The 27,916-nt window shown below is 37.1% G+C and overlaps 2 protein-coding genes and 1 pseudogene across 2 annotated transcripts; 2 read left to right on the top strand and 1 right to left on the bottom strand.

The window, feature by feature from the left end:
* Positions 1–9: 9 nt before the first annotated feature.
* Positions 10–13,009, bottom strand: LOC110864660. Its single transcript, XM_035976596.1, has 3 exons — positions 12,569–13,009; positions 1,268–1,429; positions 10–1,200 (listed from the first exon to the last, which is right to left on the bottom strand). Exons 1-3 carry the CDS (start codon positions 13,007–13,009, stop codon positions 10–12), a joined length of 1,794 nt encoding a protein of 597 aa, XP_035832489.1.
* A 2,040-nt stretch (positions 13,010–15,049) lies between these two features.
* LOC110942753 lies at positions 15,050–19,186 on the top strand (annotated as a pseudogene).
* Positions 19,187–26,431: 7,245 nt separating this feature from the next.
* On the top strand, positions 26,432–27,586 carry LOC110865434. Its single transcript, XM_022114982.1, has one exon. It carries the CDS (start codon positions 26,432–26,434, stop codon positions 27,584–27,586), a length of 1,155 nt encoding a protein of 384 aa, XP_021970674.1.
* Positions 27,587–27,916: the final 330 nt, after the last annotated feature.

Raw genomic sequence — 27,916 nt, 5'->3', positions numbered from 1 at the left:
AACCTGATGTCATTTCGGAGACTCGGTGACCATATGGGAAGAACCATCAATGACTCCATCCACCAAGTAACGCGCACCACAACTTGATCCATGACCCATTTTAGCACGAACACGCCTGTGGGTCCCATCCTCCGGCTCTTTCCTCTTCTTTTTTGGGTCCATAAATCCGTTCTGAATAGCTTCCAATGCTTTTGTGGTCAACAAACGGTTTCTTCTACTCTGTCGTTGACCACTAGCAAGAGGAGTCAACGAGTAATTCTGGTTGGTGGTTGTTTCAGATAAAACCGATTGCTTAGCAGGAGATTGTTTTTCATCATCATCTGAACCTGGACCTGCTCGTGGGTTGTTCAAGTCGATTACTATTTTCATACGCCTCTTCTGAGAACATGCAGCATCTTCCATGTCTTCATGTGCACCACAGCTGTTTTCATTTTTAATATTATCAACAATTTGACGTTTTGTTTTTCGCTTGAGTACCAATTTCTGATTTTTTACTGCTTGCTCGTCTGTAGAGGGATCCATTTTGGTATTTTCCGCTGTGTTAAGATTCACATCATCATTCTGAGATTCTTCTATTGTGTCATGTGTAGTTTCTCCAGATACATTAGCTGATGCTTGCATATCAGCAGGTTTAGAAACAGTCAAATTTGTAAGCTCTCTGACTTTAACAATCCCAACCAAACAGGTATCCACAACTGTGCATTTCATCAAATCTTGTTCATCATTGTCAGGTTCGTGTTCAAGAAGGTGCGGTTCAGATGCAACTTTATTCAGCACTTCAGTCAACGAGTCAAAATATTGACTTCCTTTGACCAGATCCCTCCTTGAAAACTTTGTCACACCAGGTGCAAGAAACACTAGATTCTTCGAGTTTTGGAACGCATAGTTTGTAGCCTGTTCATAGTGCCATCCTCTAGCTAAAAGACGAGGCCACACAGCAGCCCAGAAGAACTCATTTAACCGCGCTTTACATAATCCAATGCGATCCTTCAAAATATCAACAATTTCTTCCGTTTTAAGAGACGAGCAAGTAGATTCTACTTTTTTGCTGCTTAATCGCGTTTGGGTCTTGATAGTAAGGTCTTCTTTTCCTTTGCCAATGGCTATGGCTTCTACAAGAAGATCGAGGCCCATTGTATCTCTTAAACTGAACACATACTTCTCAAATGAAAGTTTACCCTCCTCAAACGTTCTAATGACCTGCAGGAAACCATACATTAATAACCGATGTTTCGAAGTGTAGGAAAATCAGCAATAAACAAAGTACCTGTGTCAACTTAGCTTTACACTCATCGGTTACATTAGAAAGCGAGCGAGACAAAAGCTCGTGCAGCCTCCACCCTCTGAAAATCTTTTTTCCAGGAAGGGACTTGCTAATTTTTTTCTTCCGGTACATTGACCATGTTTGGTGTTCACTGCTTCTGTAGAACTTCCCATAGTAATAAGATATAACATTTGGTGTAGGTCCCTCTCGGAGGATGACGAACCTAAACCTTGTTATACTAACCCACTAGCGAGTGCGGAATCCAAGCTAGCAAGCAAACCGGGATGAAACAAGCACAAACACAAACACACAAGATTCACCGATTAACACCACTTGTATTAATGCGAATGAAAGGTTCCGGTTACAAGCACAATGTTTACAAATCAGTTTTGCAAACCCTCTAGTGTGTGTGTGTGTTTCGGACAGAATGCTCTCAATCTCTCGAGTGTATCTTTCTGTCACTTGTGTATCTTACTAATGAACACACATTGCATGGGTATATATACACCCAGCATAGGTTGTCTTGACTGAAGGATCCGATAGATGGTCGAAGAATCATCTATCGATGTCAAAGCCATCGAAGAATTCACAAGCACCTCGAAGGATGGTGTATCCTTCGAGGTCTATTAGTTTCCATCGAAGCATATCTTTCGTGGTCATCGAAGGATTTACACTATCCTTCGATGCCTTATCCTTCGACATAGACAACCATATACAAACTGTTTTGCCAAGTCAAACTAGGAGGACGGTTGACTTGGTCAAACTTACAAGACTACTAAGGACATCGTTTACATCGTGACTGAATACAGACAAAGTACAGACACAAGTGCACCAACAAACTCCCCCTTGGCTGTAGCTTTGTCTCGATCTTCGATGTTTGCAGATTTGTCTCGATCTTGATCATCTTTGATCTTCATGTCTTCAAGACTCTGATGTCCTTTCAAGTCTTCAATGTCGGAGGATCTTTAAAGTCTTCACGTCTTGAAAGCAGAGAGTGTATCAACAAACTACCCGTATCATGTAGGAAGTGTGTTGACAAACTCCCCCTTAACATAAGCTCCCCCCTGAGTTATGCTCGTGAATGACTTGATCTTTATGAAGTGAGATCCTTGTGGTGTTGATGATGGTTAGCGGCAACTCGATCATCTTCATCTTTTGAGTGCCTTCGCGTCGTGTCTTCATTCCGAAGCTTGTCATCGACCATGTTCTCCTAGCCTTTAGGATCTGCACATGCAAGAAATCTAAACGCGTAATGAGAAAAACTGCTTGGAATATAGTTAGCATAAACAAATGACACACGAATGACCATGTCACAATCAAACACCGTCCGACACTTTGAAAGTTTTTCAAATTTATCAATTTTAGTTTCAAACTTTCAAAATTTGCAAATTTCGACCGTTTATGAAGATTTAGTCAATTCGGTTTTCGTTCAGGTTTCAGGTAACGAAGACTAGAGTTCCAACATCGTACGATCGAAAATAAAGTAGAAATAAAATCTTTTTGGTATTTTTGAATTTTTCAAATGTAAAGACTGAAAGCAGTAAATAAATATATACAGACATTCTTTTTGCGAGTTTCGAGGGTAAGAGAATCATATCAGTGTACGGTCATGCCAAAACACTCTTGTTGTTCAATTAATTAACATTAAGATAAACATCCTATAACGATTATCGGTATTGTTGTCCACTTAAGCTCAACTTATCAGATGTAATCATGGCGAGGGGATACGTTAAGGTATGATTTATACTTACCGACCGGTGTTCATCCACATCATGACACACTCCCGTATCAAGGTATGCACGAGAATTCATCTTACCGGTGAGTATACCGATTATCATCTGTTTGACCGTATATGATGTGAGATTCTCACTTATTTTGATTTGAAAACAAGCCCTATGTGATATAATCACTTATTGATGAGGAACTTGATTTTCATATGCATGAGGGCACAGGAGCAAGTCCGTGAACAGGTCAGTACTTCCGTACAGCAGAGAGACGAACTTGACTCCCAGATAAATGTGATATTTTATCACTTATTTGTTTGGACATGTGATTGTTTATCACTTATTGAGGTCGAATGCAGTATGTAATATGTACACGTATGTATAGTATCATGGAAGATCTAGACTTGCGTCCCCGTTATTTTTCGGTAAAAGATACAACCATGATACCCAGATGATAAGCAGCATAAAGACCGAATATCTCAGAACCTCGGCAATCTATCAAACGAAATTTCGGTACTAAGACCATATGCCAATGAATGGTTCCCACCTGGTCTTCAGTCGATTTAGGATTTATATCACCCTGCACACTTTAAAATGATTGTGAGCCTACCGATACATCTTATATAGAGCTGCTTATCGTTTTTCATTTAAGGTTTAAAGAGGTTTGGATAGACCACTGATGTACTATCATTTTCTCTTTTGCTCGCCAGGAAACTCATTTTTGTTTTTCTATTGTTTTTGTGTTTTTGAAATTTTTCGATGTTTTTGGATTTTCAGATTTTTGGATTTACTCCCCCTAAAATCAATAAACTAAGATAAATTTAAAACACAAAGTTATTTACAAAAATGATTTTCCAATGTTGGTTTTACTCTTGCTTGACCTTAATGCCGTTTACCAATAATAAAAAGTCAAATCTTGATTTGTCAAATGCTTTGGTAAATAAGTCGGCACGTTGGTCATCGGTGTGGACCTTAACAACATCGATTAGCCTTTTCTCAAAGCAATCACGTATGAAGTGATATTTGATTTCGATGTGTTTGGTCTTTGAGTGCTGCACAGGATTTCTAGTGATATCTAAAGCAGCAGAATTATCAACGTAAATAGGAGTAGTTAGGAATTCAAAACCGTAGTCCCGCAATTGTTGTTGGATCCAAAGAACTTGGGAGCAACAACTTGAGGCAGCAATGTATTCAGCTTCGCATGTTGATGTAGCGACGCATGTCTGCTTCTTGCACTGCCATGTGACTAGGCGATTTCCTAAAAACTGACATCCAGCCGTTGTGGATTTGCCGTCGATTTTGCATCCGCCAAAATCAGAATCACTGAATGCAACCAGTTCAAAGTTATTATCCCTAGGGTACCACAGACCGGTGTCAGGGTAAGCCTTCAAATAACGAAAAATCCTTTTTACAGCTGCAAGATGTGAGGCCTTCGGATTAACTTGATATCTGGCAAGCAGGCACGTTGGGTACATTATGTCTGGCCTTGATGCTGTAAGGTACATAAGAGATCCGATCATTGCGCGATAGTTTGAGGGGCTAACAGCTTCACCCTTCAAGTCTAGAGTAATTCCGTGATTAGTTGGCAATGGGGTACCAATGGGCGTTGCATCAGACATCTGGAACCGGCTCAAGATGTCGCCAACATATTTAGTCTGATGGATGAATATCCCAGACTCAGTTTGTTGCACTTGTAGGCCCAAAAAGAAAGTCATTTCCCCCATAGCGCTCATCTCGAATTTATCCTGCATAATGCGCTCGAAATTCCTACACAAGACATCATTAGTAGAACCAAAAATAATATCATCAACATATACCTGTACCAGAAGAAGATCTCCATCTTGTTCTTTGATGAAAAAAGTACAGTCGATAAGACCTCTTCGAAAACCGTTCTCCAGCAGATAGTGAGATAAGGTTGCATACCAAGCTCGCGGTGCTTGATGAAGACCATAGAGAGCTTTGTTGAGCAACCAAACCCGATCGGGATGGATAGGATCTTCAAAACCTGGAGGCTGTTCGACGTATACCTCTTCTTCAACTACACCATGTAAGAATGCACTTTTCACGTCCATCTGATAAACCTTGAATCCTTTGAAGGACGCATAGGCTAGAAAGATTCGAATTGCTTCAAGACGTGCAACAGGTGCATAGACTTCGTTGTAGTCGATCCCTTCAATCTGACGAAAACCTTGAACGACTAAACGAGCTTTGTTCCGGATAACAACTCCGCGGTCATCCTTTTTGCATTTGAAAACCCAACGGGTACCAATCTTCTTATATCCAGCAGGTTTCTCTACGAGTTTCCAGACACCCAGCTTCTGGAATTGTTGCAGCTCTTCCTGCATTGCTTCAACCCAAGAGTTATCTTTCAGGGCTTCTTTCCAAGTTCTTGGTTCTTCCTGTGAGACATAACACGCGAAAGACCAATCGTTTTGTTGCCCGGATTCTCGAATAGCTGCATACAGGCCTGCATTGTTGTTGCTTCGTAACATGTTTCTTGTTTGAATGCCACTTTGCACATTTCCAATGATGTTTTGTTGAGGATGGGTATTATGAATCCTTGTTTCTGGATTATCTGGAACTGGAATATTTATACCCAGGTTGTTGAGATTGAGATCAACAACTAAATCAATGCCCGGAATTGACGAAGAGGACGATACAGTAGCCTCAGCTGTTCTATGGGTATCCACTGGAGGAGTACCCTCTGAAGTACCATGAACTGCTGTTGTTGGAGCTTCTTGATCTGCATCTAGAAATTCATCATCCTCTGAAGATTCGTTCAACTCAACAGCATCGTGAAAATCCTCATTGTCGAGAGTATTATTGTTCACCGAAGATGGTTCTTGATTGACAAGAATTGGACGGACCACCGGTGAAACTGTTGCATTGTCACTCTCGAAAAACATCCTTGCCGCAGCACTTTCTTCAACGGCTTCAACATTAATCGAATTGAAAAAGTCATCGTACTCAAACATCCAAGGCTGACCAGGACATTTGACTGGCAAAGTGTGCCTTTGTACTCTGACCTCAGACCATTCCTCGACCCTTTTAGTCTCTAGATTCCAGACTCGTAAGTTAGGGGTGGCATACCCAAGAAAGTATCCATCAATTGCTTTTGCCCCAAACTTTCCATTAGGATCGATGATTGTGCATGGAGCTCCAAACGGTTCAAGATAAGACAAATCTGGTTTCCGTTTTTGAAGAAGCTCAAAGCAGGTCTTATTGTGCCTTTTGACTGTAAGGACTCTGTTCAATGTGTAACATGCAGAGGCCACAGCTTCAGTCCAGAATGGAATGGGCAACTGCGACTCTACCAACATAGTCCTAGCAGTCTCGATCAATGTGCGGTTCTTACGTTCAGCGACGCCATTCTGTTGAGGAGTATAAGCTGCACTAAACTCATGAAGAATACCCTTTGAAGTGCAAAACTCCACCATGGCATGATTTTTAAATTCAGTACCATTGTCGCTACGTATCCGCCTAACCTTCAACTTATACAAATTCTCAATCTGAATGATCAAGTTTTTGATAATGCCAAAGGTTTCACTCTTGTGTGCCATGAACGCCACCCAAGAAAATCTTGAATAATCATCAGTTATCACGAGGCAGTATTATCACCCCGAATACTCTTGTGCTTGACAGGACCGAACAAATCCATGTGCAAACGTTCAAGAGGAACTGCCACCGTGTTGATCTTCTTAGTAGGGTGCTTCTTCTTAGTTTGCTTTCCTTTCTGGCACGAAACACAGACGTCTTGAAGATGAAAATTTTTGAGAGGAACACCATTCACCAATTCATTTGAAACCAAATGATTCATTTTGCATAAGTGAATGTGACCCATTCGTCTGTGCCAAGAGATAGTGTCTTTTTCTGTGGCTTTGGAAACGAAACAAGTTGCTTGTGCAGACGTAGTAATAGCTTGGCTCATATCAAGGACGTACAAATCATTTATCCTTGGAGCTGACAAGAGAATCCATTCTTTTGGAATTTTGAAGCCGGGCTTCAGCACATAACATCCATTAGCATCAAAGTGTACTGAGAACTGCTTGTCACAAATTTGAGAAACTCTAAGAAGATTGTGATCAAGTTGTTGCACAAAGTTGATCTTGTTAAAGCTGACAATCCCGTTGGATATCATTCCTTCACCCGTAATATATTCACCTTTATCTCCAGCAAAAGCAACATAACCTCCTCTAATAGATTTGACGTCGTAGAGAAGCTTCATGTCGCCTGTCATGTGCCTGGATGCCCCACTATCAACAATCCAATGACTACTGATAGTTCCTCCTGGAACACCCTGCACATGAACTCAAATGAATTAGTTGGAGATGGGGACCCAAGCCATTGTGGTCTTGGGTCTTCCATTTTCATCAATGACAATAACTTCTTGTCTTTGATGGTTGGTGAATTGTGATGTTCCCCATGATTCAGTAACCGATTTAGGTTTCCATGTCTGTTTTGTTTTACCAGTGTCTTTCCTTAAAATTTTAACTTCATGGTTGTCTGAAGTTTTTGAATTGTCTGGTTTTACAGAAACAGATGTTTTGTTAACCACATCGGTTTTAATTGCCTTTTCGATTTTCTTGACCTGTTGGCGTTTCTGTTTCTTTTCCCTTTCTTTTACAAGTCGGGGATCTTGTTTTACCGAAACATTTTGCTTACGGTCAGTTTGGTCACGGGGAACATCAACCTTTTCTTTTTGCTTATGAAGATATGGACAATTTCTAATTATATGTCCAATTGTTCCACACTCGAAACATGATCTTCGTTCAACAAACCCCGAAGTATCATGTGATCGTTTAGCCGATGATGTTGAACTTTGTGATCCCGAGGTACTAGGTTTTGAACTGTTTTGTTCATTTCTTTTCAGAACGGTAGCTTTCTTGACAAAATCTAAGTTAGATTTATTTTCAAACGTTTCAATTTTGTCCGTTCCCGTCGATTTCACAAAGTTTACATTCTTGTTTTTCTTCTGATTCGGCTTCTTTTGAGTTTGAGCCGGTGATTTTGCTTTTGGCTTGGTGTGATTTTGCTGTTTCTGCACTGCTGGTAATTTCTTGTTGCCAAATTGTTTTCGAATTTCAGCCTTTGGAATAGGAGAACACTGTGTAACTGTAACACGTGGTCCTGACTTTCCCAAAAACTTACTAGTCGAATTCTCAAAGACTTTACTGATTAAGGATTGATTAACATTCTTAATAGGAAAATCTTTGTCTGAATAAATCTTATCATCACCAACAAGGGTGTACAGCAAGTTCACACTCTCCGACTCGTTTTCAGACGAGGACTCGATTGCAACAGTCTTAGCGGGTTTTGCAGGAGGATCACATAGAATATGATTCTCGAGAGGTATGTCCTCATTTTTGGCTACCGCATCAGACTTTGCTGGGACAGCATCATCAGATTCATCATCAGAAGAATCAGCATCCTCAATCACAACTGGAGGATCCTGATTATGTTCAGCAGTTACAAATGTATCTGCTGACACATCTGAATCTGAGGATACTTCTTTCTGGTATCCGAGTCCTGCTGCAAACTCTTTCACATCTAGAGGCACAGATGGTTCAAAGAACACCCTGTCCTCCTCATCCGGCATGGCATCATAATTATGTCTCACTGGTGGTGGACAGTTCTTATAGCCTATGCACGTGACGTCCCTTTTCTCCTTTTGGACATCAATGATGTGATCCAACACATAGCTAGAACTCAAATAACTATCTAACTTGAGTTGGATTGCCTCACTTTCCGTTTTTACACACGCCATTTCTTTTTGCATTGTCTCAAGACGAGATATATACAAATTAATGTCAGTTTGTTTTCTGGAAACCATTTTAGTTAATTCGGTTTTATCTTTCTTTAACTTTTCAATTACCGATTTAAACTCCTTTTCATGGTTTTCATAAAACATATTGGCTTCAGTGCATTTGGAAAGGTCCACAGTCAATTTCTGATTGTGGATAAAAGTCACATCATACTTTTCTTGCAAAGCTTTGTGCTTACTTTGCAAGTCACACAGATTCTCATTAACGGTAGTATGTTTGTCTTGCAAGTCAAACAAACTAGCCTGTAAGGCATCATGTTTGCCTTGCAACTCAGACATACTTTTCTCTACATCAGCACATCTAGCACGCAAACTATCACATTCATCACAATTATCAACAGTGGGTTCATCGACACATACCTGACTTGATGAACCGTCGACATTAGCCATAAAGGCTGAATGGAGAGAAGACGAAGCATAAGCAGCTTGATCCACCAGAATAGATCTTCTTTGAGTTTCCGCTGCAGCTTCTCCCAAAAGTTCATCAATATCTGCATCGATTGCTGCATTTGATGTCTCACCCACATGATCATCGCCCGAGCTTGAGGATTCTTCATCTGAACTCCTGCTGTAACCCGAAGAGTCTTCATCCTCAGAAGATTCACCACCATTGGCGGAAGATTCTCCACCATTGGTGTGAATTACATCCTTCACATCCTTCACAACTTGAGCAAAACATGCTGTTCCATCGGGAGCATCACCACCCAACTGGATTGACCAGTCACAACCTTCATCCACCTGAACCGCAAGTGCCCGGTTTGTTTGATTGTTGACGGGCACCAATGTACGCTCATTGTTTATGTTCTGGTTCTGCTGGTTGCCTTGGTTTCTGAAGGGGTTTTGGTTCCCGTGCTGTGCAGGCTTTGTGCATTCCCTTTTAAAGTGACCCCGTTCACCACAGTTGAAGCACTTCAATGCCTGTTTATCGAACCCATACTTGGTGTCTCTCTTACTCTCCAAGCTGGTTCTGCGAGTACTTTCCATCCAATCCTTTGCCCTTCTCACAGCACTAGCAAAGGCCCACTTGATATCCATCAAGTCCATCTCTTCTTTATCAATCTGCCGATAGTCTTCTTGTGTCAGATTAATGTTGCCAATCTGACCTTCTATTAGCCCACAGTACGCGCTCACTACAGTGTTAAGTAGCTCCATGTGTTCCTTAGCTACTTCTACACTGACTTTAGAGAAGCTTGAAGTGTCAAGCTGTACTGTACTTGGCTTTGATTGCTGACCAGCAGATGATGTTCCTCCATAACACGCACGTTGTTGTTGAGCAGGAGGAGGAGGAGGTGGTTGTATTGGATTTCCATACATGTCTGTGGTGGGAGGTGGCTTAACAGGAACTTGCACCGGATTGCCATACATATCCGTGCTTGTGACAAACGCCGTTTGTAGTGGAGCATGTGAACCGGTTCTTGCAGACGAAGAACTGGAAGTTCCATAATACATTTCTGGATTTTGTGGCAATGGAACTCTCTTCGCCTTTAATGTTTCCTCCTGATCCTTGTTTTCCAAAAGCTGCACGAAGTCGTTGATATTTGTAGTTCTCAACACTCCGTTATACTTCAGGATTTCCAAGAAACTACTCCATTGGGGAGGCAAAGCATCAGCAAACTTCTTCACCACTTCTGCTTGAGTTGTTGCTACACCAAAATTATTCAACTCAGTAAGCAAATGATAAAACCGGCTTGTCATGTCTCCCAAAGACTCCTTATCCATGCACGTGAAACAGTCAAATTCTTTCTTGAGCAGATCATGACGCAATTGACGTGTTGCTTCATTCCCTACTCCTCTGGTTTTTAACCCGTCCCACAACTTCTTAGTTGTCTTGAAACTGACAAACTGGTGGTAGATATCCTTGCTCAACGCCTGAGTAAGAATGGCGTATGCTTTCTTTTCCAGATCATACGTTTTCTTTTGATCTTCAGGAAGATCGGCAAACGTAGCAGTATCTGAAGCAGCAACTTCTATAGCTTGATCGAAATCTGTGGTGAAACGTATCCACAGTTCGGTGTTTTGACCAAGAACGTATGTACGGAATCTATCAACCCAGCCCGGATATTCATTTAAATACATCAACTTCGGAGGTCGATTCAAACTTCCAGTTTCACTTTCGCTCAATAAGATACTTTGGATGCTCGGAGTTTGATTCGATACTAATGCCCATTGACTTGATGATATGGCATTTGCTTGTGAAGATGTTGATACCGGAGACTCGGCCCATGAAGGTGATAGACTTGTGCACGTGTACTTTCCACTATCGGGAGCCGGTGTACCCCACCATGAGGGAGTGGAACCTGAACTTGTATATTTTCCACTGTCTGGAGCCGGATTCCACCAATTCGGATTCATGATTGATAAGAAAAATAAATTCTAAATGAATATTCCGAAAGATCACACACAGTCGAAAGATCCTGGTACGAAAGATCTGAAACACAGAAACTTGTTAACTATAAACAAACCACAAACGAAAGATCAACACTTGTTCGAATGATCAACAGTGTTCGAAAGATCATTGTTGACTTTCGAGCAATGGTTTCGAAAGATTCAAAATTTCGAAAGATTCACACTTGAAAGATCCTTATCTTTCGAGATAAATCCTTATCTTTCGAACAACTATCCTTCGAATAGATTCCTGGAACGAAAGATAATGCTTAGACTTCGAAAGACTACTCGAAAGATGCTTATCTATCGAGCTGTCTTTGATCGAAAGATGGTCTTTCGATGTCGAAGGATATCTTTCGAATGCTTCTGACTCACTGACACTGATGTGACAGGTTGGTGAAAAGGTGATGGGTAGGTAAGGTCAACTTTCGGCAAAAGGGATGGTCAGACTGTACTTTCTCTACCAACTCAGATTTTCAAATAAGATATGCCCAAAAAGGAAAACCTTATCCAGAAACCGGTCACCGGAATTATGACCGGAATTTGACCGGAAATCACCAAGTTCCTTAAACACAAGTTTTAAGTTACCCAACCCGCTTTTTAACACACCCGAAAGGTTTAGAACACGTTTTTATGCCAAGAAATCCAAGAAAATCACTAAAAACGGGAGCTAAACCAAGTGTCCAAACACACCAAGAACTTGAACAAACCCGATTTTAAACAAGGTAAAGAGCCTTAGCTCTGATACCACTTGTAGGTCCCTCTCGGAGGATGACGAACTAAACCTTGTTATACTAACCCACTAGCGAGTGCGGAATCCAAGCTAGCAAGCAAACCGGGATGAAACAAGCACAAACACAAACACACAAGATTCAACGATTAACACCACTTGTATTAATGCGAATGAAAGGTTCCGGTTACAAGCACAATGTTTACAAATCAGTTTTGCAAACCCTCTAGTGTGTGTGTGTGTTTCGGACAGAATGATCTCAATCTCTCGAGTGTATCTTTCTGTCACTTGTGTATCTTACTAATGAACACACATTGCATGGGTATATATACACCCAGCATAGGTTGTCTTGACCGAAGGATCCGATAGATGGTCGAAGAATCATCTATCGATGTCAAAGCCATCGAAGAATTCACAAGCACCTCGAAGGATGGTGTATCCTTCGAGGTCTATTAGTTTCCATCAAAGCATATCTTTCGTGGTCATCAAAGGATTTACACTATCCTTCGATGCCTTATCCTTCGACATAGACAACCATATACAAACTGTTTGGCCAAGTCAAACCAGGAGGACGGTTGACTTGGTCAAACTTACATGACTACTAAGGACATCGTTTACATCATGACTGAATACAGACAAAGTACAGACACAAGTGCACCAACATTTGGCATACCTTTATTCCCCATGAACTTGTTCACAACATGAAGATTCTTACCAAATATATATAAACCAAGAACAAAACTATCATGTTCAATCTCGCTCCAAGATTCTTCAGTTTGTGAACAAGGAACTGGAACCAAATCGTTGTATGTTTTACAGCCCTTAGCATTTGCTTCAATATCCATGGTTTCTTCCTTGTTCTTATGTTGACTGTGAAGCCATGTGACAGGAATTGACAGACCAAATTCACATATGGGTACCTTCTTGAGTTGGGATCGCTCGCTTTCTGTCATCAAACATGGGATTTGTGCCTGATATTCATCTCCAACCCGCGCGATCTTTTGTGGCTCTCCAAAGATGTTATCAGCAGCAGAATATTCTTCAGAATGGAGCCATTCGAAACGTTTATCAACATCTTTATCCATCTATCCACAACTAAACATGAAAACAAACAACGCTACTTGTTAGCGTCATGTTTCAATCAAAACACAAGTTCTTGATTGTATGACTAAACACATTTTTGTCCCCAAATACCTTTTATACTATTGGGAACCTAATTTTCCCCTCGAATTTAACGTGATTTACGACTATTCCAAATCTTTGCCTCTAAACAGAAACTTTGTATCAATTCAATAAATCAAGTTAAGTTATTCCATAATTAACGAAATTAATTTAGATGATTAGCTCCTATAGAAAATCACACTCAGATCTATAATGAACCCCAATTTGGTAACTATTTGAACACATACAACAATACCAAATTGAACAGAAATTAACATAAAAAAACAGTGAATGCCATGAACATATATTAAAGTATAAGCATCGATAACTAAAAGCATTCGCGATGAAAACATAAACAATTAGATCAAACCTACATAAGTTTAATGCTACAGCAATGAAAAAAATATATCAAAAAAGCTTACTAAACTTTAATGTCACGAATCCCACGTGACGACGCAAAGATTGACGGATGGGTATCCATGTTTTGCATCAAATAGATACATTTTTAATTATTGTTTTGAAGATTAATTTATTTGATTAACACACAACATGATGATGAAGAATGCAAGAAACAAAGACATAAAACAGTAGTTGATGATCATGAAACAAAGAATTCTACCTTTGAGAAATATTGCAAGTAAACAAGTTGTTGTTGTTGCAGCCTGAGAGCGTTCCTGAGGAAACTGTGATTGCAGAATGAGAAGAGTATGTGTTCGGGTATTTATAAATAAAAAGAGACGACTAATCTGCTTTTTTTTGGGTGGATTTTACAAGTCACAAGACCAAACACGTCTGACCAAAACCTAATAAACATTTTTATTTGTCTTCTTTAAAGTAGGATTAATATAAGTAGTTTGAAAATTTTATAATTATTCTAATCTGTCTAAAAGCCCACAATAACTGATTTACTTATATTTGAATGCATGTATTATCCATTCTGAATGCTGGTTCATCCATGTCTATGGTCTCTCCATTTTTTATACTAATAAAACCACATATTGATAAATTATCATATATGGAAGGGAAGGATCATGAGAAACTCCTTTTAACAAGAAAACTAAAAAACCTCATCCGAAGCTGTATTACACGTACGTAATACATATACCCGGAACTAAAAAAACACATTGTGGACCACAAGAAAAAGTCTTTGCGGTCCGCAAGGCAAAAACGATATGTAATACATGTTATATTACACATGTGTAATAAAACGTTTTTTTTTTTTCAAAATGTTTGTTTTTCGTATAATGCATATATGCAGTATATATATATATAGTGGAGGGTTCAAATGAGAAGAAATTCTTTGTAAGAAGAAAAAAAAAGAAATTTCAACCAATAGAAATGCTTCATTAGACTTCATTTAATATTTGTACTTAATGTAACTATAAGGGTATATTAGTAAATTTACATATATCATTAATTGGTAGTTTCATCCTTAATAACTAACTATATTAAATTTGTTACTTATTTTTAAGATATATATTTTTCACAAAAAATAAAAATAAAAATTCATTTATAGTGTAGGATAAATCCGAAGCGTGTAGGATAAATTACGAGTTGTGTAGGATAAATTTCAATATGTGTAGGATAAATGTCAAAAATGTGTAGGATAACTTTTGATGTGTGTAGGCAAAAATATTTAGTGTGGATGATTATAGTCTTAATAACTAATTAATTAGTCGAACATAATAATAAATGAGATGAGAAAAAAACTATTTAATGTTTTACAATTATACCCTTTTATTCTTTTTCTTCTCAATAAAATTTTCTTCTCAAATGAACCTTCCCCTATATATATATCTATACTATATATAATATACATATCTAAAGGACTTCTTAAGGTCATTGAAATTTCCTTAAAACACTCGTAAAGCATGATGTACAAGTCTTTTAAGCACAACAAAACCTCACCTTCCAATAATACCCTTTTGTCAAACAAAAAACACGCACACGAATTAGGGTTTTACATATTCATCTCATTCCTATCCGTCTCCATCTCTCTCTCTCTCTTTCTCTCTCTAGCGGCGATTCAGAAACACAGCGTTTGATGAAGATATCACCAGATTGGTTCAGATTTTGCTATCTTCGGCTGCTATTGATGGTGGTTGTCTGGTTAAGTTGGCCATTCCGACCACTCGACAACCCTAAGGTTAGATTTGTTGTTGAAACTTTTAGATCTGCGGTCCCCAAACCCTAATACGGTGAAACTTTTAGATCTGGTATGTTTATTACATAAGGTTAGATTTGTTGTTGATTGTTGTTATTTCCTTTGAAGTTTTGATGATTAAACATGTGTTCACCAGATCTCTGTTCGTCGCTCTTCTTCATTTGGGTGTAACGAAGCTTCCATAAGAAGAACCTATGGAGAAATCTGATGAAATTCTGGTGCAAGTTTGAAAGCAGCTGCCACTTGGTTTCTTTTCAAGTAATAAAATCAAATCTGAACTTTTTGAGATGCTCATTAACTTGTTCAGTCTTTTTCTTTTTAATGTTTGTACTTTGACCTAATTTTTATTCGTTGGATGTATTTTTGTTAGTTTTACTCTGATTGTGCTCCAGATTTGACTTGGATCAAAGTGTTGATTAATGGTTTGAGACTAAAAGGTACGTACTTTGTCAAGTCATTAATGTTTTTGTGAGTAAAGACCTGGATCTGGATTTTCTTGTCAAGAATTGTTTATCAGTTTTGTTTCTTTTCTTTCCTTCTTTAATCTTTCAAATAATCTTTGTTGCTTGCAGGCTTGCAATGAATTATGAAGTTAAGAAACAAATGGTTGATGGACAAAGAAAGCAATTAAGGTCAACTGAAAAAGCTTGCCCTGAAGAGGTAATATGACATTCTTTGGGGCTATTTTCGGTCATTAATGAAATTGGTAATATATGACATTCTTTGGGGTTATTTTTGGTCATTAATCAAAGAAAGCAATCAAGGTCAACTGAAAAAGCTTGCCCTGGAGAGGTAATATGACATTCTTTGGGGCTATTTTCGGTCATTAATCAAATTGGTAAAATAAAAAATTGTGTAAAATTGTTACACCTCAAATGAGTTGAAGCAGGTTAATCAGTTGAAAAGCTAATTAAAGTGTATTGATTATTTGCAACAGTACGTGGTTTGACTAGATGTTTGTATTATTCTGGTTAGGTTTTGTTTTCCGTGTCAACACGGTCAACGAATATGCATCTTTTGATCTGAAGGAAATGCTGAAGGATGTGGTGAGAACCAAGACTTATCTAAACGTCATCTACAAGAACAAATTTTTATTCAAAGAAAAGATTGTTCTTGACGTTGGTGCCAGGACCGGAATATTATCCCTCTTCTGTGCAAAAGCTGGGGCAAAACATGTTTATGCTGTATGTATCTTTTTCTCGCTGTCATATGATTCAGATAACACTTAAATGTTTTTTTTTTTTTTTGTTGTTAATTTGACCTATATAGTAAACACTAATATGTTACGCTACGTGTTTGTAGATTGAGTGCTCACAGATGGCTGACATGGCACCAGAGATTGTTAAGGCGAACCGTTTTTCAAATGGTAATTAGCATCTTTAAAATTGAAGGTCTTACATTTTTTAAAATCTTGGTTTGACAAGTCAACTGATTTCTCATTTTTGCGCTTTAATGTCGCGGTTATAACTGTTTCGAAGGGAAAGGTTGAAGAAATCGACCTTCCAGTTCCACAAGTGGATGTTATTATTTTGGAATGGATGGGTTATTTTCTGTTATATGAGAATATGTTGAATACAGTTTTATATGCTCGTGATAAGTGGCTGGTAAGTTTCATTTATTCTTTTGGTTTTTTAATTTGGTAATTTTTTTAGGAATAAAATGTCATTTTCGTCCATGAGGTTTGGCCAGTTTTGCGACTTTCGTCCAAAGGCATTTTCATCCGGCTCGTTATCTCCATCCATTTTTCTAAGTTAAGTCAGGGGTGTTTTTGTCTTTTTGTTAACTTAAAGAGCAATTCGGTCTTTTGAATACTTGTACATTATGCTAAATGCTTGTACATAAAGTGAAAATGACCTAATTGCCCTTTAAGTTAACCAAAAATATGGAAATACCCTTGACATAACGAGTTAACGGAGAAAATGGATAAGATTTAACGAGTCAGATGAAAATGGCAAGATTTCAAACCCTTTGGATCCAGATGTGAAAAAACAAACCTTTAGATGAAGGTTGCAAAACTGGCCAAACCCCAGGGATCAAAATGGCATTTTACTCTTTTTTTAGTTTTTAATTCTTTTGCTTTTTTTTCACAATCTTTGTTTCCCATAGGTTAGCGATGGAATCGTGCTACCTGATAATGCAACACTTCATCTGACAGCAATAGAGGACGCCGAATACAAAGAGGACAAGATTAAATGTACGCAACTACTGACGTAATCTTATGTTGTTTGAACATATATACAAATGTTTTTCAACTTAACTGAATTTTGTTAGCTACTGTCACAGTTTGGAAAAATGTGTATGGCTTTGACATGTGCTGCATCAGGAAGCAATCGATGATGGAACCTCTTGTTGACACAGTTGACCAGAATCAGATCGTTACAAATTCTTAGTTACTTAAGGTGAGTCTCGGATATATATATATATATATATATATATATATATATATATATATATATATATATATATATATATATATCATGTATATACACAAGTACATAAGTCAAATCGAGCTGTTTATACGTGAATGGATCTAATTTATGACGTTTGAAATCCTACAGAGCATGAATATATCCGAGATGACGTCTGGGGATGCATCGTTTACAGCGCCTTTCAAGCTTGTGGCCGAGCGTGATGATTACATTCATGCTCTTGTAGCTTACTTTGATGTCGCTTTTACCATTTGTAACAAAATGACAGGATTCTCTACAGGTTAGTTATATTTTTTTTCGTATTTTTCTAAAGGGCGCGTTGGATTACAGGTCCAAACGGGTACCCTTTCTCTATGCTCATTCAACTCTCATCGTAACCATAACCTAGAGTACTATTTTAATATATGCGCGTTGTATGAATATATTTGCAGGAGAGATAATTGGCAGCTGCTGCAGAGAAGTTAGCAGAGTGTCAAGAAACGATATATCTTCTCGGAAAGCAGTTAAAGGGCCTGCGTCCTCAAACGGAGTCGATGGAGTCATCGTTAAGTCAAAAAGTTTAAACGTTAGCCGAACACGCTTTATGATGCTGTTAACGTTTCTGGTGTCACTGCCAGTATCAGCCACATGGACACTAGGTTTGTGGTAACTTTCTTTCAATAACAAACTTTTCGGCTATATGGATGCCTTTTTTCATTATGGTTTGTTGAATTAAACTATCATTTTAGCTCATTACATTAACGTTTCTGTATTTGTCTGGTTCATTAGATTGTCTAGAGGTGGCAAAATGGGTTGGTTGGTCAGGCTGGCTAACTTTTCTGTTATTGGGAACATGTGGAATGAGCAAATTAAAGGTACGAGCTTTGTTAGAAAAGACACCAAGCACTGAAAAGACACCAAGCACCGTGATTATTATTAATATTACCATTGTTTTTTGTTATGAATCAAATCTATTTCAGCCAGAAAAGACACCAAGCACTGAGCTTTGTCATGAGGAACATGGTGCAATTTTCACCGATTAATGAACCTCAAGTAGAGTCAAATGGAAAACCATACAGATCTATGATTATAAACGTTAATTTTCATTTGTTTTATCTTTTTTCAAGGAATTAATTTCAATATATTTTCCCTCTGGCTGGGATTCTTTTTGTTTTATTGCCGCACTCATTTGGTTATGCTTCTGGTTCTTCATTTTAAGCTACCTCCTGTTGCAGGTATGCTGATTTCTGTAAGTACTCTAATGAAGCATTCGGTACTGCATACTTGAATTTGAAAAGAGGGGTGATATGACATCAACACTAGCTGTGTTTGAAGCATCTAAACATTTACCGGATGTGCAATTACGTATGCTTGCCATATAATCATTGATGTTTGTGGTCTTTGTCATGATCATTTGCAAAAATGAGTTTCTGAGCATAATCCTTGTTTGGTTAGGATCTGGAAACAAATATATAATAATGCCACTCACAAACATCTTGATGATTACAAATGGATAGAGATCAATGAAATCACCAATTGCTATGATTTTGAAGAGAAGACCAAATAGTTGACTTTCAAATATTAAAACGTCTCAAAATAACATAAATAGACGACACATACAGTCACAATAGTTGAACCAAAACCAATAATTGACCAACAAAAATCTCTCGATCTACATATAATAAGTAACCAAGTTTTGTACATACTTCCTTGAACTAACTGTGCAAAAAATAGTATAGTTTATCGCATTTACTTTTATTTGATGTTCAAATCCGATTCTTCATAACAAGGATTTAATGCACATGAAAAAAAAACAGGTATGCAGCTTCCGCCGTAACACAAACCGAATGGTTAATTATAATCGCCGCTGCATCGCGCGGGTTTGAATAAAAGCTTTCTGCATAAAAACTAGGGGGTGTTAAATGAGTTCAACCTGAATCTGACCCGAACCCATTTAGACTAAACCTAAACCCATGAATTTCGTGTTAAGTTCATGTCGTATTTTCGAGTCGTGTCAGAAATTCACACCCATAATAAAAATAAATGACATGTAGCCTATCCGACCCATTCTTTAAGGCAACAAAATTTAGATTTTAGTTATGACCCAACTGAACTGAACATTCTCATGCACACTAGAATTACTAACAAATGTTGTGTTTTCCGTTGCATCGCAAATTTGGATTTGGTTATGGCTCAAAACCGAACCGCCCCGTACATAGTCCTAAACTCACCAACTTAAGTGATATGTTTCCCGCCGCATCGCGCGGGTAAACGACTAGTATATATATATATATATATATATATATATATATATATATATATATATATATATATATATATATATATATATATTAAAAGGCACTTTATCACATGTATAATATAAAAAACGCCCTTGCGGTCGTCAGCGTGTTTTTTAGTTAGTTTTTTCATTTTCTCATTTAAATTAAGTTGTCTCAAGATGCTTTTCCTTAACATGTATGGTTTTAAACTGTCCTATTTATAACAATTGGTTTAATTATTTGTGAATTAAAAATAAAAAGAGATTAATAACTTTTACATTATATACTGATTCATCCCTTTACTTAGATAATCACCAATAATAAACTTTTGGGTGTTCATGGATAGTCAGGGCAATTTCGAATTGTATGTTTTGTGGCAGTCACAAGACCAAACCAGCTAACACGTTAACCACCATTTTATAACATTCTTATTTTTCTTGAGTTTGAACTGCTGGTTGAGTTTGAGGAACTTGTCTCTTTTTAGCTTCAAATTTTGCAAGAGTTTTGGATTTTTGGATAACTATTGGAGGCCTCATATCGACTTTATCAATTTTATTTATTTTTATATCTTGCCTCACATCTCTCTTTCCTCGCTCTTTAACTTTCTATCTGATCTTTCACCAAGGCAACACTTAGACCTCTTTGATCTCTTTTGAATTTTGATCTTCTTTCTTCATGGTCTATGTCACCAACAAAGGGCTCTTTTTGTTTTTCAACCATAATCAATGGCCCTTCTATCCGGTGGCAGAACTAAATATTATTTAGGGGTATCTCAAATCTTTTTTACCTAGACCCGTCCCTGAGAATTCAAGGGCCCTGTGCAGCTAGTAAAAATAGGCCCTTAAATTCTTCTTTTTACAATTTAAAGCATATGTTGATTATCATTTTTTTTATTAATGCGTGTACTACACACACGAGAACATTATCAAATATTTTTTTTATAAAACTTTAAATGGTATTTACAGGTTTTATAAATAATATTTAGTTTATAATAAATAATATTACGAATCGTGTCTAAGATCTTTATCTTTAATTTTATGACTGGAGTTTAAATTTTTTCTTATTTGTATATCCATAGAATAGATAAAACATTTATATATTCTTCATGTTTATATAATATTTCTTTACATTTAAACAAAAAAGATAATTTATTAAATCACGTATTTAAAAAAACCACTTTAATCTTTTCAAGTATTATTATGTATTTAAAAAGAACTATTTTAATCTTTTTACAAGTATTATTTTCACTTTTAACCTTTTTATTAGTTTAAAAAATAACCACCGTACAGTTTATAAAAAATGTTGATGCATATCATTATCAGGGAATCTTTTATGCAGGTAAAACTATAAAATAATAAATAAACAAAGTAAAAAAACAATTAAGTAATGTTTACAATAAATTACTTTTCAAAAAAAATGTTTATAGTAAATTGAATAAAAGGTTGAACATTAATTGGATATTTTGAAAAGTGACTTTTGACTTTTCCAGATTTAGTAGTGTTCATTTTCATTTAATATCCCAATACTCATAATATTATATTAAATATTAATTATTATGAGTTCATCTTCTTCCATTTTCAAGAAAGTATGCTCCGTAACCTGCAACTTTATGTAACCGAAAATTTTCATTTTCTCTGAAACTTTATTTCATCTTATCCTCTTCTATTACATTCAAGGATATCCTAACATTTGATTAAGGGTATCACCACAAAAAAAAAAAAAAAAAAAACCGGAAATGAAATAAAAGATTGCAGTACGCCAAGAAAGTTGTGGGGTATCCTGTGCTACGGCTCACATAACACTATGGCTATCATATCTGGGTTTTCAGGCTTCTCCCCATTTTTGGCATCAACAGTTTCTTGCCTGATAAGATAAATATGCAACCAGGGCCTAGGGCTGAAGAGCCAAATATTTGCCAAATATTTTAGCATCAAAAAATTTGGGAGGGAGGATTGGAATGTGACATCCCGTATTTTTCCCGATCATTATCCGCACGGTAATTAAAATGCGTTATTTTGTGATGGTACAATTAGACTTAATATATATGTGATTAAAGTCAATTTGAAGTTAATAGAGCCCTAGAGTGCAATGGATTTGCAAATGGTGGATTTAGAAAAATTATTGTATTGTGTAACAATATTATACCCAAAACGAACATTGGCGACGACTCGGTTAGTGTTTAGAAGTCCATGAATTGTCCACTATGTTTGGTTTGATATGGAATAATAGGTTATAAGTGGAACTTAGGTGAAAGCACAAAAAGACCCTACTTTATTGTTTTTGTTTGGAATTGCCCGGTACTCGCATGCGTTTTAGATCTTTAACGATTTTGAAAGATCCTAGATACTACTAAGCACCAAATATTATTCTAGTTAGTAAAAATTTTGATGAACTTAGTGGGAAAATAATAATTCTAAATTTTTTTGGTTTTAAACAAGTATTAGAAGGTGTTAAACTTGTATAAAAACAACTAGACTTTTATAAATTGTGCAAGTATTGTTTAATATATAGGCCGGTTAACGTACGGTGCGTATGCAGCAACCACAACCTACAATCTTCACTTGATTATACGTGGTGGCACGATCGTAATAAGAAAGCATTCTGATAGAAATTTAGGAGAAAATGACATAATTGTCAAATTCACTCTCTCATTTATCACACGAGATTCAGAAACTGCATACCAAATTGGAGCGAAATTCTAGCCCTAAAATATCTCATTTATTGCTTTCGATTCAACACACATTCTTCTCACTTCCGATTCTACACACAATTAAGCCATACCTTCCATTGCCATAGAACCTCATATACTACTTCAGCACTGCATGTAGACATTGTAATCACACATGTTATAATTATGTAATGAAGCATGTTATATAAATCTAGTAATAATGTGTTTTTCTAATCACGCATGTTGTATAAATCAGTAATAATGTGTTTTGCTTATCACGCATGTTATAATTATGTAATGAAGCATGTTATATAATAATGTAATGAAGCATGTTATATAATAATGTAATGAAGCATGTTATATAATTATGCAATAAAGCATGTTATATAGTTATTAATGAAGCGTGTTCTATAATTATGTAATGAAGCATGTTATATAGTTATGTAATGAAGCATGTTAATAATTATGTAATGAAGCAAGTTATATGAATCTAGTAATAATGTGTTTTACTATTCACGCATGTTATAGTCATGTAAGGAAACATGTTATATAAATCTAGTAATAGTGTGTTTTGCTAATCACGCATGCTATAATTATGTAACGAAGCATGTTACAATTATGTAATGAAGCATGTTATATAAATCTAGTATAAGTGTGTTTTGCTAATCACGCATGTTAAAATTACGTAATGAAGCATGTTATATAAATCTAGTAATAATGTGTTTTGCTAATCACGCATATTATAGAAAAAATAATCACGCATGTTGGAAAACATAAAACATGTAAAAGATGCTTGCTGGACGGATCCCCTGTTTCGAAATTGTTTGAGTTTAGATTTCGAACTTCTTTAATCGAATCATGATCATCTCCCATTTCAACATCTTCTGTATTTCGTCTGGAACTGGTCTGTGGATTCACTAAAATCAAAATTAATTGAAACCTAATTGCAGAGCTTTAACCGCAATGGATAATTTTAAAATTTCTGAATATTTGAAACTGATACAATTGAAAATTACTGAGATAGTGGTGTAACGAACTCGTAATCCTCTGGTGTTGAAGGTAATTGTCTGATTTTCCCTTGGTATGATAATAAAAGAATGACATGTGTCGTCATCTAGTTGTTGCGTACGTAACTTACGATTAGGGGTGTTGTATTCTACACTCTCTCTCTCTCTCTCTCTCTATGTATATATATATATATATATATATATATATATATATATATATATATATAGGGTCTAGATTTAGAGGAAACGGTAGAAAGTGTGAGAACGGTGAGAACGCTTATGGATCGTCAAATCAAAACAATCTATGGACTAGATTGGCGCGGTGGCGATTTGTAAGTAACACGGATTCTATTAAGTGGATGTAACACCCCGAAAATATAAAACCTTATATTAGAATTATAAAGTATTAATCAAACAAGAACCAACTAACTAGGAATTTATAACCCAGTTAGTTACGAGTCTTGAAGTAACTTAAAATAAGGTTAAACACCTAAACTATAGCAAAATAAAAGTTAGGGGACCAAACTTGTAAAAATTGAAACTTAAATGCTTAAAGTAACAATTAACACACTAAACACACACATGCGTGTGTGTCTGGTCGAACAAGAACACAGGGGCGATCAGGGGGTTTCTTTTTAAACCCTAAGTTTCACAAAATCTCACAAATTGGAAGCCTAAATCAAGTCTAAATCAAAAACTGAATACGTATTAGCGATCACCTCGGCGAAGGGATCGTAAGGTATGTAAAAATTTGATATTTGGTTCTACTTCAAATTTTAGATGAACTCTTGAGTTTTGAATTTGAGCCTGCATGATTGTTGTATAGATGAAATTAGAAGTGATATGATGTCTAGGGATAAACCCTAGATGATTTCTTGTAAAAACCTTACATCATACTTGTAGGGTTTATAATCACCATTGTAGGTGATCAATGGGTTTGTAGAAATTAGGTGAACACTAGGATCATAATGCTTGTTCTAGTGAAATATGAATTTATGAAGAAATTTCTGGAATATTGAGGTTAAAATTATGTGTTGATGTGCTTAATTGAAGTTGATAGCAATGGAAATAACAAGACATGAACTTAGTATTGATTATGTAAAATCTGAACCACTAGGTGTTTGTTAAAACACCTAAATGAGGATTAAAATGTTAAAGATCCGACAAAAATGCAGATTCGAATATCATAATGAATTGTGCGTTATTAATTATAAAAGAGTTCTAAATTGGTTGTGAATAGAAATCTTTAGGTAAAGAATCCGGATCGTCAAGCGGACAAGTCGGAGGTGATACGCGTTTGAAGGGTGTGCTTTAAAGGTACGTGACCTATGGTTTCGTTACATTATGTTATTTATTTGTTCTAGTTTTTTGTATTAGAATTTAGCCAAAGAGTAAAACTCGTTAAGTCACGGAAGTGACGAAGTGCCTTAGACAAATAAAACGGGTCAAAACATGTGTTTGATGTAGGGTTTGGTATGTCTTTGAAATGGTGGCCTCCATTCGACATCCAAACGGGTCAAAACAATGTCGAGTTGTAATTGTTGAAGCGATTGACCTATCACTCGATGAATGGTCATAATTAAAGCGTAATCCGGGAAGCGGACACGCTAAACTTGTTGCAAATAAACCCTTTGTACGAGGATTAAAAATTTAGAAGTTATGCTTGTCAAATAGTTAAAAGGAGCATGTTAAAATCCTCGTAGACAATGCATGTTGTTAAGGTGTAAGCAACTCTTGGTAGGGGAGCGAAACGCTATTGTTTGAAAACTCGGGAATGGGTAAAATCCTTGAAACAAGAGATGATAACAAAAACAAGTTGTAGGACTTGTAAACGAATGGGTCAAATAAACAAAGAGCCGAATCATAGGCCAGTTGTTTGTAAACTGAATTTTTATGTGATTTGTGTTGATAAACGGGTCCGTAATTTATTTACGGGCGCGTAGGAAAAGAATCGGCTAAAACGGACGCTCGAGTCAAAAGGTTATGATAGTTTAAAGTTTGTAAATGGGAAATAGTGATGCTGGGCTGATATACAGCACCCAGCAACGAACTTACTGCCCAAAATGTGGCTTCGCGCCACGCCACGGCGAAACACCATCACCGTCGCGTGACGCGACGGCCATGGCGGGTCGCGACGGATTATGCCAACTCGGTCGCTGGGCGCGACCGCCTCAATCCGCTGAAATCTTTGTTTGTTTCTCATTTTTAACCATGGAACTTGTTTATAATTGATTCTAAGGTGTCAAAACTAATCGTTTATGTGGTTTTGACCGTAGGTGATGATGGACTTAATCCGGATGGCGATCAAGCACAATTCCAAGAACCGAAAACGATATTTTGAAGCTTCCGCGATTACTTAATTATGTCTAAAACAATGTCTATGTAGTTAACACTTAAATACTTGTTTTGGGGTTGTTAAACTAGTAGTACTTATCTAAATTGTTAACTCGATGAAAATTTCTTTATGTTTGATATGTAAATCAAAGTTTTGGTTTATAAATGCTTAGTTTATGATAAACTATTATAAAAACAAACGGAGTGTTACAAGTTGGTAATCAGAGCTGAAGGTTGTCAACAAAGTGTTCGGTTCAAGCTTGATCGATCATCCGGTAAGAATTAGTTATTTTAGTAGATTTAATTATATGTTACAAAAGAGATGTGAATTGACGTGCACGGGAAGAGCGTGTTAACACACTCAAACCCGGAAAGTGCACTAAATGAGAACGGTTAAAGCAAGTTATGAACTTGGCTAAACCGAAGCGAATAAAATATATTATAAATGAAGTGATTAACAATTGGTATAAACATTTCAGTTTCGAGATGACGGAAAAGGGTAATAATGATGCGGTGCCGATAGTCACCGAGCAAATGACAGAGGTGATTGTCGAAGAGGTAGGAAAGGCAATCGAGAATAGTCTATCCGGTTTTATAGACAAAATCCAGAATACAGTGCTTTTGTTAGTTGAGGAACGGGTTAAAAGGTTGGAAGACAATGTCAACCTTGTGAAAGAAAAATCTAGAGAACGTAAGGGTTGTTCATATAAGGAGTTTATGGCGTGTAAACCGCCAAGTTACAACGGGGAAGTTGACCCGATAATATGCCAAAGATGGCTAAGTGATATTGAAGGAGTGTTTGAAAGGACCCACTGTGACGTAAGTGATTTTGTAGCTTACGGTACGGGTCAGTTGAGAGGTCAAGCCAAAGACTGGTGGGATAACAAAAAGAAAGAGATTGGAGCCGACGCGGCAAGGTCCATGACATGGGATGAGTTTAAGGTACCATTCCTTAAACATCACAGTCCCAAGGCGGTCATCAACAAAATCAAGGAAGAATTCATCCAGTTGAGACAAAAGGGTGAATCAATAGACAAGATTACGGGCATCTTTCTCGATAAATTAAGGTTTTGTGATGAACTTGTGACGAATGAGGAGCAGAAAATATATTATTATTATAATACGTTAAGTGCCGAATATTGGGAGTTTATGACTCCTTCGAAGTACGAGACCCTCACTGAAATCATTAACACCGCCCGGGAGCGGGAGATTGAATTGAAGAAACAAGTAGAGAGGGGCGAACGAAGGGCGCAGGATGTGAACCCAAGCCCTACAAAGCAGGCACGAACAACTGAATCGGCAAAGGAGCCGGATATGAAGGGCGGATCGCCGAGCTGTAAGGTATGTGGAAAGGGGCATAAAGGCGAGTGTCGCTTTAAGGATAAACCGTGTCCCATATGCGGAAAGACAAGGCATACGGCTTCGCTCTGCCCAGGGAAGGTTTCGGTTTGTTACAATTGCTACCAACCGGGTCACAGGAAATTTGAGTGCCCGGAGTTGAATGAGAAGGATGTGCAGATGGAAGCACAAAAGGCATGGGCCAGATCTTTCCAATTAACTGCAACCGAAGTCAAGATAGAACCTGATGCCGTTTCGGGTATGTCTCTTGTAAATTCAATTTTTAACACGAATTTTAATTAATATGAATGCGAATGATAGTTGCATATGGGCATATATGAGTAGTGAAATGAGGAAAATTATATAAAGGCAATATATATATATATATGTGTGTGTGTGTGTGTGTATAAGAAAATAAACAATAGTGAGTATGCGGAACCAAGGGAAAAATAGTCATGATAAATATTGCCATGGGAAGGGGTGCGCGTACACTCGAACCCGGAAACTTAATAAAGTATCAATAAATGTGGATTAGAAACTTGGATACGGGATCCAAGTAACATGTAATTAATAAAAATCCTTATGAGGAAGAACAACGATCACATTGATAGGTGTGATTGTATAAAGAATTCA

This window comes from Helianthus annuus, chromosome 1 (assembly GCF_002127325.2).
Source record: "Helianthus annuus cultivar XRQ/B chromosome 1, HanXRQr2.0-SUNRISE, whole genome shotgun sequence".
NCBI classification, from domain to species: Eukaryota; Viridiplantae; Streptophyta; class Magnoliopsida; order Asterales; family Asteraceae; genus Helianthus; species Helianthus annuus.
The sequence above is the reverse complement of the archived record's forward strand: the minus strand, read 5'-3'. Positions and strand labels throughout refer to the sequence as shown.